The sequence below is a fragment of the Ovis canadensis genome, chromosome 2 (assembly GCF_042477335.2).
Source record: "Ovis canadensis isolate MfBH-ARS-UI-01 breed Bighorn chromosome 2, ARS-UI_OviCan_v2, whole genome shotgun sequence".
NCBI lineage: Eukaryota > Metazoa > Chordata > Mammalia > Artiodactyla > Bovidae > Ovis > Ovis canadensis.
In genome coordinates this window covers 155039052-155051473 of record NC_091246.1, presented here as the reverse complement: position 1 = coordinate 155051473, position 12422 = coordinate 155039052, and the positions used below count along the sequence as shown (strand labels likewise).

The 12422-nt window shown below is 43.0% G+C and overlaps 1 protein-coding gene across 1 annotated transcript in view; it reads right to left on the bottom strand.

Annotated features, from left to right (window-relative positions):
- The window catches only part of PLA2R1 (phospholipase A2 receptor 1), a 126505-nt gene that overhangs the window by 98693 nt on the left and 15390 nt on the right, over positions 1-12422 (bottom strand). Inside the window, 2 exon segments of the mRNA XM_069577407.1 lie at positions 4565-4738; positions 8736-9119. Of these exon segments, the coding sequence (XP_069433508.1) occupies positions 4565-4738; positions 8736-9119 (558 nt within the window).

Genomic DNA, 12422 nt, shown 5'->3' with positions numbered 1-12422 from the left:
CAACATAGATCAGTCATACGTATACATATATCCCCTCCCTCTTGAGCCTTCTTCCCGCTAATGGAGAGAGTAGCGTGGAAACAGATACACTAACGTATCTAAAACAGAGAGCCAGTGGGAATTTGCTGTATGACTCAGGAAACTCAAACCAGGGCTCTGTTTATTTACTTTTAATAGTGACATCTATTGGAGATGGAAATGGAAAGAGAAGATGATGTAAAGAATGTGACATCAGACTCAAGGATCTAAGGAGTATAGGGATTACACGCACATATTCCTCCACACAGACATTCAGACTCAGATACAGAAGGCTCGTGATCTGACAGTTAATAAATAATGAAATACTTTCATGCTGATTGCTGAAGAGCTGCTCTCCTGAGCTCGTCAAGTGCCTCTTGCTGCCTCAGCATCCCCTCACATTACAGCAGATAAGGGGCTAATACCAGTAGTGGGTGTCCAGGGCTCCAAGCCCCCACATCAAGGTCTCCACTTGAATTGGCCAATAGCCCATTCCAAACTGGTTGCTAAATGTCTTAATATCACCCCTGTATATAGATGTTATGTGGAATTACTTGCATGTTGTGAATTGTCTGATGAAGAATTATGGGCCACAGGATCACCTGGGCCATTTGTCAAAAATGCAAATACTCATTGCATCTCCAGGACCGGACAAGGATCTACATTTTAAACTATATGATGCTACAGCGTCCTATCAAATGTAGTCTGCATTTCCAGGCATGGAACAAATCAGTCTGTCCTATATTCCATCTGGGCCAAGTTCTTTGGAGAGAGGGATCTAGGTCCTAACACTACGCTTAATTTAGTGCTGGTGACAAAGACGATAAAGAGGGAGGATCATTGATTCAGAAGCACATGTTGAGAGGATGTTAGACCTAATGGGACATGATGGTGGTGGTGATCCTGGTGAGCACCAGGTACTATGATAAGTAGCTTAGATGCATGATCTAATGAAACTGATCACATGGACCACAGCCTTGTCTAACTCAGTGAAACTGTGAGCCATGCCATGCGGGGCCACTCAAAACGGACAGGTCATGGTGGAGAGTTCTGACAAAACGTGGCCCACTGGAGAAGGAAATGGCAAACCACGTCAGTATTCTTGCCTTGAGAACTACATGAACAGTTACGAAAAGGCAAAAAGACAGGACACTGAAAGATGAACTCCCCAGGTTGGTAGGTGCCCAATATGCTACTGGAGAAGAGTGGGGAAATAATTCCAGAAAGAGTGAAGAGATGGAGCCAAAGCGAAAACAACACCCAGTTGTGGATGTGACTGGTAATGGAAGTAAAGTCTGATGCTATAAAGAACAATATTGCATAGGGATGGAATGTTAGGTCCATCAGTTCAGTTCAGTTCAGTCACTCAGTCGTGTCCGACTCTGTGACCCCATGAACTGCAGCACACCAGGCCTCCCTGTCCATCACCAACTCCCGGGGTTTACCTAAACTCATGTCCATTGAGTCGGTAATCCCATCCAACCATCTCATCCTCTGTTGTCACTGTCTCCTCCTGCCCTCAATCTTTCCCAGCATCAGGGTCTTTTCAAATGAGTCAGCTCTTCGCATGAGGTGGCCAAAGTATTGGAGTTTCAGCTTCAACATCAGTTCTTTCAATGAACACCCAGGACTGATCTCCCTTAGGATGGACTGGTTGGATCTCCTTGCAGTCCAAGGGACTGTCAAGAGTCTTCTCCAACACCATGAATCAAGGTAAATTGGAAGTGGTCAAACAGGAGATGGCAAGAGTGAATGTCAACATGTCAGGAATCAGTGAACTAAAATGGACTAGAATGGGTGAATTTAACTCAGATGACCATTATATCTACTATTGTGGGCAAGAATCCCTTAGAAGAAATGGAGTAGCCCTCATAGTCAACAAAAGAGTCCAAAATGCAGTGCTTGGATGCAATCTCAAAAACGATGAATGATCTCTTCATTTCCAAGGCAAACTATTCAATATCACAGTAATCCAAGTCTATGCCCCAACCAGTAATGCTGAAGAAGCTGAACAGTTCTATGAAGACCTACAAGACCTTCTAGAACTAACACCCAAAAAAGATGTCCTTTTCATTATAGGGGACTGGAATGCAAAAGTAGGAAGTCAAGAAATACCTGGAGTAACAGGGGAATTTGGCCTTGGGGTACAAAATGAAGTTGGACAAAGGCTAACAGAGTTTTGCCAAGAGAACACACTGGTCATAGCAAGCACCCTATTCCAACAACATGAGAGAAGACTCTGTACATGGACATCACCAGATGATCAATACCAAAATCAGATCAATTATATTCTTTGCAGCCAAAGATGGAGAAGCTCTATACAGTCAGCAAAAACAAGCTGACTTGTCTGTGGCTCAGATCATGAACTCCTTATTGCAAAATTCAGACTTAAATTGAAGAAAGTAGGGGAAATTACTAGACCATTCAGGTATGACCTAAATAAAATTCCTTATGATTATACAGTGGAAGTGACAAATAGATTCAAGAGATTAGATCTGATAGACAGAGTGCCTGAAGAACTATGGATGGAGGTTCGTGACATTGTACAGGAGACAGTGATCAAGATCATTCCCAAGAAAAAGAAATGCAAAAGGCAAAATGGTTGTCTGAGGGGGCCTTACAAATAGCTGAGAAAAGAAGAGAAGCTAAAGGCAAAGGAGAAAAGGAAAGATATACCCATTTGAATGCAGAGTTCCAAAGAACAGCAAGGAGAGATTAGAAAGCCTTCCTCAGTGATCAATGCAAAGAAATAGAGGAAAACAATAGAATGGGAAAGACTAGAAATCTCTTCAAGAAAATGAGAGATACCAAGGGAATATTTCATGCACAATAGGCACAATAAAGGACAGAAATTGTATGGACCTAACAGAAGAAGAAGGTATTAAGAAGAGGTGACAAGAATACACAGAAGAACTGTACAAAAAAGACCTTAATGACCCAGATAACCATGATGATGTGATCACTCACCTAGAGCCAGACATCCTGAAATGTGAAGTCAAGTGGGCCTTAGGAAGCATCACTATCAACAAAGCTAGTGGAGGTGATGGAATTCTAGCTGAGCTATTTCAAATCCTAAAAGATGTTGCTGTGAAAGTACTGCACTCAATATGCCAACAAATTTGGAAAATGCAGCAGTGGCCACAGGACTGGAAAAGGTCAATTTTCATTCCAATCCCAATGAAAGGCAATGCCAAAGAATGCTCAAACTACCACTCAATTGCACTCATCTCACATGCTAGCAAAGTAATGCTCAAAATTCTCCAAGCCAGGCTTCAATAGTACGTGAACCATAAACTTCTAGATGTTCAAGCTGGATTTAGAAAGGCAGTGGAACCAGAGGTCAAATTGTCAATATCCACTGGATCATCTAAAAAGCAAGAGAGTTCCAGAAAAACATCTACTTCTGCTTTATTAACTATACCAAAGCCTTTGACTGTGTGGATCACAACAAACTGTGGAAAATTCTTCAAGAGATGGGAATACCAGACCACCTTGCCTGCCTCCAGAGAAATCTGTATGCAGGTCAGGAAGCAACAGAACCGGACAGGGAACAACATACTGATTCTAAATCGGGAAAGGAGTATGTCAAGGCTGTATACTGTCACCCTGCTTATTTATATACAGAGAACATCATGCGGAATGCTGGGCTAGATGAAGCAAAAGCTGGAATCAAGATTGCCAGAAGTACCAATAACCTCAGATACGCAGATGACACCATCCTTATGGCAGAAAGCGAAGAACTACAGAGCTTCTTGATGAAAGTGAAACAGAGTGAAAAAGAAAAGTCCTTGCAGCAACGAAGACTCAGCAGAGCCGAAAATCAATAAATAAGAAAGAAAATAGAAGATATATATAAACATTCCCCAGTACTTAAGAACCATTGGCAACTTTTAAGCTAAAGTAAAATACAGTAAAATAATAAAGTACTTACTGACAAAATATTTAGAACATTGAAGCTATTACTGCACCTTGAAAATCAGGTTAAGTAGAGAAAAAGGTTTTAAATTTATAGCTAGAGACTGAGTAATAAGGAAAGGGAATCAAGACAACTCACTGTTGAGAAATACTGGGAGGGCAACTGTGATTTTAAAAAGATCATCAAGGGCCAGCTGATGTTTGGACTTGACAATGAGCAGGACAAGCAATCAGGACATGGACAGGTGAAGGAGCTCATAAGAAGGAGTGGAATGGAAGCATAACAAAACTTCATATGCATTCAGTTTTGCTTTGAAATATCCTGCCTGGAAGCTGGGATTAACGAGATCACAGAGTATTAAAATTTGATTCCAGTTAAAGCATACTTATGCACTGAACTTAGTGAGGAATGACTAATTAATATCTTTGAACTTAGGGGAGGAAAAGCAATATACATCAGAATTGTCTTTTCAAGGCAAAAACAAACAAAATCAAAATCTGGTTAAATGGATTCAGCAAGCTTATTCAGACTTCAGTAGATCAATCTCAGTGCTTTTCTTTGGATACGATAACTTTCTAATCATCCTTGATTCATTCGTGACATATAGGGAAGACTAGATTTTATTCTTACTAGGATCTGGGCAAAATCCCCACTTCTCGTCTCTTTCGTATCGGCTGGTAGTGGCACACCACAGTAAGTTGTCTTCCCGCCCTTCCCGGGTACATTCGTGATGCCACTGCTGATTGTACTGGAAGGGGAACATGCACGGAGTCCCGTGGGCATTCCCTTTGATTGTGTACAAATCTAAGAGAAAAAAGAGGACAAAGTCAAATAAGTGGTATGGCAACTTTATCTCTGGAAACTGTCAGAGTGCGAATGCATTTTTTATTGACCGAAAATCTACACTCGGCAAGGCCCTTACTTTACCCCGGTTAACCCTTAAGACCTCAACGTCTAGTGTGTGGAAAAGTACAAGGCTGAGTGCTGCGTTCAGGGAAGCGCTGATAAGCGGTTTGTTTTGCATAGTTATCTCCTTGTTTGTTTACTATGGTGCACTGTTTCAGTGTTTCCGTGATGGCTCAGGCGGTAAAGAATCCTGTAATGCAGGAGACACGGGTTTGATCCGTGGGTCAGGAAGATCCCTTCTGAAGAAGGGAATGGCAACCCACTCCAGTATCTTCACCTGGAGAATCCCATGGACAGAAGAGCCCGGCGGGCTACAATCCATGGGGTTGCAAGGAGTCAGACATGACTGATTGACCAACACTGCTTCAGTAGCATACATATTTGTGAATGGATAAGAAGAAAAAAAGTATTTATTATTATTATTTGTATTTAAGTATAATTGCTTTGTAGTATTGTCTTAGTTTCAGGTATATAGCTTCAGATCTTTTTTCAGTATAGGCTATTAGAAGATACTGAATATAGTTGAAGATTTCACTTTAAAATATCTTCCAGTCCCCAAGTGTATCAGTCAGCAGCATCTGAATCTTGAGTTTCATAAGTATTTATCATTTATTCACTCAACAGATATCTGTTGAGCATTTAATGTGCTCAGAACTGGGTATTATGATGTAAATGAGTAAGTTTCCCTCTCATATGGAGCATCTGTTTGAGGGGGGGGAGAAAACAAAGATATAGATAAACTTGTAATTTCAAGTAGTGAGAAGTAACCATGAAGAAAAATAACATAGGATAAGAACAGAATGACTGGGTGTATGTGGTGGGGTTGTGGTTTAGCCACTAAGTCATGTCCGACTCTATGCAACCCCATGGACTGTAGGTTGCCAGGCTCCTCTGTCCATGGAATTCTCCAGGCAAGAATACAGGAGTGGGTTGCCATTCCCTTCTCCAAGTGAGGGTTGAAGGGGCACTATTTTCGATAAAATGGTCAGTGAAGGCTTCTCTGAATAAGAATTTGGGAAAGTGAGGTTCGGGCCTCTGGACAAGAGTTGTTTTGGCAGAAGGAACAGCAGGAATGCGGGACCTGCATCAAGAACCATGTGGGGTCAACAGGGGAGAGCAGGGAAGCCCAGTGGGCAGGGAACCAGGGAGGCACTGGAGTGTCGGCTCACAGAGGGCCAGCTCTGCCAAGACATGGACTTCGGCTTTTACTCTGAAGGCAATGGGCAGTCATCAGAGGGTATTGCATGGGAAATCACATGATCAGATTTCCATTTTTAAAGACACACACGGTGCAATGTGGCAAACTGATTGTACACAGAGGGCAAAGTGGATGCCCGGCTATTGGCCCCCAGGGAGGGGGTCTAGGAGAGATGGCCATGCTGAGCGGCCTGCTGGCTGCTTTCTCAGCGTATTCCAATCATCATTGGTCATCCTTGGCCTTAAGCTGCTCCTGCTAAGTCACTTCAGTAGTGTCCGACTCTGTGCAACCCCATAGACAGCAGCCCACCAGGCTCCCCCGTCCCTGGGATTCTCCAGGCAAGAACACTGGAGTGGGTTGCCATTGGCCTTAAGCAGGAGGCAACAATTTTTCATGAATCAACTGGGACTTTCTATAGTGAAGGGGGTCAGTGTGTATGTGCTTAGTTGCTTCAGTCGTGTCCAACTCTTTGCGACTCATAGACTGTAGCCCTCCAGGGTCCTCTGTCCATGGGAGTCTTCCTCCAAGAATGCTGGAGTGGGTTACTATGCCACCTTCCAGGGGATCTTCCCAACCCAGGGATTCAACTCACGTCTCTTATGTCCCCTGCATTGGCAGGCAGGTTCTTTCTCTTTTTTTGGCATTTGACTTGTTTCCCTTAATTTTTTTTAATATTTCTTTTCTTAAAAATTAATTTATTTATTTTAATTGGAGGCTAATTACTTTACAATATTGTGGTGGTTTCTGCCATACATTGACATGAATCAGCCATGGGTATACATGTGTTACCCATCCTGAACCCATCCCGTCCCTCAGGGTTGTCCCAAAGCACCAGCTTTGAGTGCCCTGTTTCATGCACTGAACTTGGGCTGGTGATCTATTTCACATATGGCAATATACATGTTTCAGTGCTATTCTCTCCAATCATCCCACCCTTGCCTTCTCCCACAGAGTCCAAAAATCTGTTCTTTATTTACATCTGTGTCTCTTTTGTTGTCTCGCATACAGGGTCATCGTTACCGTCTTTCTAAATTCCATATATATGAGTCAATGTACTGTATTGGTGTTTTTCTTTCTGACTTACTTCACTTTGTATAATAGGCTCCAGTTTCATCCACCTCATTAGAACTGATTCAAAGGAGGTTCTTTACCATGAGAAGGGGATCAAGGCACTGTCAATTAAGTCAGTGGGTCCTGGAGTGAAAGGGCTGACTGTAGAGATTCCCACCCTCTCTCACAATTGGAAGGGGTAGGGGTGGGTGATATAGATTGGGGCGTGGCACTAGCCTGAGCTCACCCCATATCGCTAGTCCTAGAGGTTTGAGCTGTTTGGAAACTGCTGGTATTTCAGGACACATCCTCTGCCTTCTACCTAGTCTTCCCCTGCATGCATTGTGAGTGTGGGTATATGGCTGAAAAGTTCACATGAAGCAAAAAGCCAAATTCTTCCTTAGAACTGGAGATTATCCAGAGTGCCGGTTTGCAGCACTTGCTTTATTTTAGTGAGTCCTGAAAAATGGCTTACTCTTGTCTCTGTCTCTTTACTCATTTCTCAAGTCTTGTTTTAGATTTTAGGAGCTCCTTTCTCTGCTTCCTACAGTTTTTAGAAATCAAAGCTCTTATTGAGGCATTTTTCTACAAAGTACCAGAAGGACAGGGACCATTCCGGTCTCGCTGGCCTTTGTAAATCAGATGCCAGCCCAGAAATAGTCCGTGTTCCATGAGTGTGTGAAGGCTGGTGAGTGGATGATTGAACGGCTGAACAGAGCTGCATCACAAAACCTGACTAACAGGTCTGAGGTTTTAGAATTTCAGAACTAAGCTGCTTTCTTTGTCTGTTTTAAAATCCCAGATATCACAGAGCTATGGAAAATGAAAACACCTCCACTTACCTGCCAGCAAACCATGCTTCCCTCCTCCCTTGTTTGTTGTTGATGTTGTTTAGTCACTCAGTGGTGTCTGACTCTTTGCGACCCCACGGACTGTATGTAGCCTGCCAGGCTCCTCTGTTCACGGGATTTCCAGGCAAGAATACTGGAGTGGGTTGCCATTTCCTTCTCCAGAGGATCTTCCCAACCCAGGGATCAAACCTGTGTCTCTTGCATCTCCTGTGTTAACATGTGGATTCATTACCACTGAGCCACCCAGGAAACCCCTCCCACCCCTGACAGACAGCAAATAACGTCTGACAACAGTCTGCCTTTAATGCCTTGTAACATGTCCACCACACAGATGCCAGCCTGGTCTTAGGAGACACTGAGGTGCCCTGCACACATGCTTCATGCATGGAACTGACTTTCTATAATAAAAGAAATGTTGGCCTGAGAGGCTCTTATTATATTTATCCTGACAAGGCTTTTAACTTCAAAAATCTTTTCCTTCTACTTTGATTTTTCTCTCTCCCTCATCTTTTTGTTCTCTCTCCTTTCCACCGATTCCCAAAGTTATTTAAGTGTTTTCTCCCTTAATACCTTTAAATTCAAAGTTCTGCTTCTTTAGCAGAATTTAGCAAATCTGTTCTAAGACTCTGGCAATCTTTTTACAATAAGCATGTAAACAACTCAAACCTATTTAGCAGAAGTCCCGTGAGGTCCCAGGTGCTGTGTACCTCTTTCATATATTTTACAAATCTTTATTTATGGGCAACCTTTCTAAATATATCACTTCATGTGTACTTTGGTTGAAATTATTTTTTACCTTTGTGCAGATAGTCACAAATGCCTCCACCACCAGACATATAGGAAGCCCACTTATGGAGATATTTCCTTGAGGCCACAAGCGTGTTGTCCTGCTTCACCTGGACCATGTACTGGAGTGGGCCTGTGATCGTCTTCTTGTTACAGTGCCACTTCAAGGAAACATGGGTGGAATCACACTCATATATGCTCAGCGGCTGCTCTGGACTAGACACATTCAGGCCCAGGCAGCCACTGCCTCCGATGTTAAATAGGTGGTGGTTTGAAACCCACTTCCACAGCATGTACTTGTTGGGTGGTTTGCAGTTCTCCAGGGTCAGTGTAGATTTGCTGGCTTGAATACATTTCTCGAGGTTCTCACTTTGGATAATGAAGATTCCTTTATCTGAAACAGCAAAGTAGAAGAGAATCTCAGGGGGATCCCAATGTGCATGTCTGAGCTGTGACATGTCACACCAACAGCTATTGCATCTCAAACAGGTCTGAAGTTGAATGGGCAGGGCCCACAACAAGGGCTTGATTTGTACAAATCAAAGGAGTTTCTTGGGAGGCATACATGGACTTGCTGGAGCTAATGGCAAACCTCTGTTCTAAGACTGGATTGGCCCCCTCCCTGGCCCAGTAACAAGGGCTGCTTGTGGACCCACTTGGGAACAGCACTGATAGAAAAGGAGCTTGCCACAGCTGGAGGGAGAGGACTGCTAACAATACTCAGGGCTACAGGAGAGACACACTGGGTGCCCAGGGGTATGGTGACTTTTTTTTTTTTTTCAGACAAGTGCCTGAATGTTAAGAATATGGCAGCTCAATCAAGAGCCGCTGAAATTAACACTTTCCCCATCAAATTTCTGCAGGACACCCAAAGGATAGAATTCAAGGGCTTCTTTGTGTTTTGATAGGAGACCCAGTGCTTGTGAGTAAAAATGCTTCCCCACATTTGTTTTCCGTGCTGGGCCCATCAGAAGTAGAAAGACGGGGACATTTACTCTGGGGTCAGCCTCCTCGTGAGAGAGTCCTTGTTGGGTGGGACTGGCAGCAGCACACAGATGCCCAGGACACCAGCTGAGGTTCCTCACCTAGCCACGCGAGAAGATACAAGGGCACGGGACGGAGACCACGCAGGCCACCGGGGGCGTGGAGCGAGTAGGCATTTCGTGATACACCCCTGAGCCTCCAGCCCCAGGGAGCCAGAAGAGAGGATCTGGATGAGTTTCCTGTGGACAAGCTGCCTGGACCCAGACAGGGCTTATGGGGTATCTCTCTACTCATTACTTGGCTTTACTTCAAGTTGTCAGCCTGGAAGGCACCTATCACGCAGTAACTATGAATACGTCTTCCCACAGGTTTTTTGAAGATGGAAATCACATTTGATTTCTTCAGTGTAAGTTCAGAGTGTCCTGAGCACATTGTCGAAGTTCAGTAAATGTTTGATGTTGATTGAACACACTTGCGGGTACTGCTTACCCAGGCTCATGGTTGCTGGGTTACTTAGCTCCGACCGTCTGGGCAGGTCCAAGAGTTCTTTTGTACTCCTGTTCGCTAGGCTCTGCTCTTAAACATCTTACTTCCTGTCCATTCTTCAAAAATCTAAAGGGATATTATCAGGTTCCCTTAAAACAACTGTGGTTTAGGGCCAGGCATGTCCTGCGGCAGCGGCATAGGGAACACAGGCAGAGCATTCTAGAGATTTCAAACAGTGTAGAATGAAGCTTCTTATGTATTGGTACGTGAGAACAATGCTTCATTTTGATAAAAGTTCTTTTGGCTTTTCTAAAGTTGCTCAGGTCAAGAAGAACTGATTTACAGTAATCAAAATCACTTAAGAAACTGTTAAAAAAAGATTGTCAATGTATTAATGGAAGCTATACTTCATTTAATAATTGATAGTGTTATTTATAACCATATGTTTGAGGAGTTGAATTAGTTGTCAGAAAATTGCTTTGATCACCATACATCAGAGCAAAAGAGAAGGGGGTGGAGGCAGAGAATAAATGGTTTTAGGGAGATTTCATTTAGATCAGGAAATTTGTTTTCCTAATGAAGCCCTTGTCTGTGTGGTTATTAGTAATAGTCATTCAAGATCAAATCTACCTCTCGCCAATTCGATGTAGACTCTGATAATTATTAACATTCTCTCCAACTCTCCTATTCACCTTTTCATGCCTGGGTAAAATGTTAACCTTAATTTCTGTTATAATCTACTAACTAGCTAGCCCAAAGTTCCATTAAATTTTCACAAAAGGATAATTATTTCACTATAATTGTTCTATAGCTTCTATCTAATATGTACGTTCAAATATATCCAGCTCTGCAATTTACTAGCTGTACCATAGCCCTCTGGGCCTCAGTTCATGCACCTAAGATAGGTGGGTAGACTGCCTGATTGGGCGTTAAGAGCTGTGGAATCAGGTAGACCCACCACAGACCAGCCTTGTAACTCTGAGCAAATTTCCTGATCTCTGTGAGTCTTGCCTTTCCTCTTTGAACTGGGAATATGTATGCCACTGACCTCATAGGGATGTTAAAAGTATTTCATTAAATAGCTCATGCAGAGTATATCACACACTACCTCCGCACGGGAGGACCTCAGTAAATGTAGGTTGTTATTATTGTCATTATTCTCCTTCTGGCTTCTTGGTCTGCAGATCCAGCTGTAGGTTTGGTTGAACACTTGTAGAATACTAATGTAAGCATGCCACCCAAGACTTCTAACATTATCACAAAAGTCCAGCTTAGTTTGCTTCTGTAACACATGGTGGGCACAGAGTTTTTAAACAATCCTGAAATACCATGTTATCAACTTTTATGAAGGAAAAAGTCTCCTCAAGCAGCCAGATGACAAAATCTTTGTCTCAGTTGTTTAAATGCATGTGTCATTATGAACTGAGTCTTCATCTGTTCATCTTCCACACTATCTAACTGTAAAGTCTATATTGCAACTCTGTGACAAGAAAGACAAAAATACTTGATGTTGACGAGCAGTATATGGATGGGTCAATGAGTGGTCTGTAAGTACGTGGACATAAAAATTATATATCACTAAAATCTTAGAGGAATAATGTTTTAAAATATCCAAATTATGAAGTGTTAAGAGGAAAGGAGAGAGAGAATTAGAACTCAGTCCCACCAGTGATCATAAAAATACCTTTCCAAAGCAGAAGATATTAGACAATCCTAGATGATGACTGCAGCCATGAAATTAAAAGATGCTTACTCCTTGGAAGAAAAGTTATGACCAACCTAGATAGTATATTCAAAAGCAGAGACATTACTTTGCCGACTAAGGTCCGTCTAGTCAAGGCTATGGTTTTTCCTGTGGTCATGTATGGATGTGAGAGTTGGACTGTGAAGAAAGCTGAGTGCCAAAGAATTGATGCTTTTGAACTGTGGTGTTGGAGAAGACTCTTGAGAGTCCCTTGGACTGCAAGGAGATCCGACCAGCCCATTCTGAAGGAGATCATCCCTGGGATTTCTTTGGAAGGAATGATGCTAAAGCTGAAGCTCTAGTACTTTGGCCACCTCATGCGAAGAGTTGACTCACTGGAAAAGACTCTGATGCTGGGAGGGATTGGGGGCAGGAGGAGAAGGAGAAGACCGAGGATGAGATGGCTGGATGGCATCATGGACTCGATGGATGTGAGTCTGAGTGAACTCCGGGAGATGGTGATGGACAGGGAGGCCTGGCATG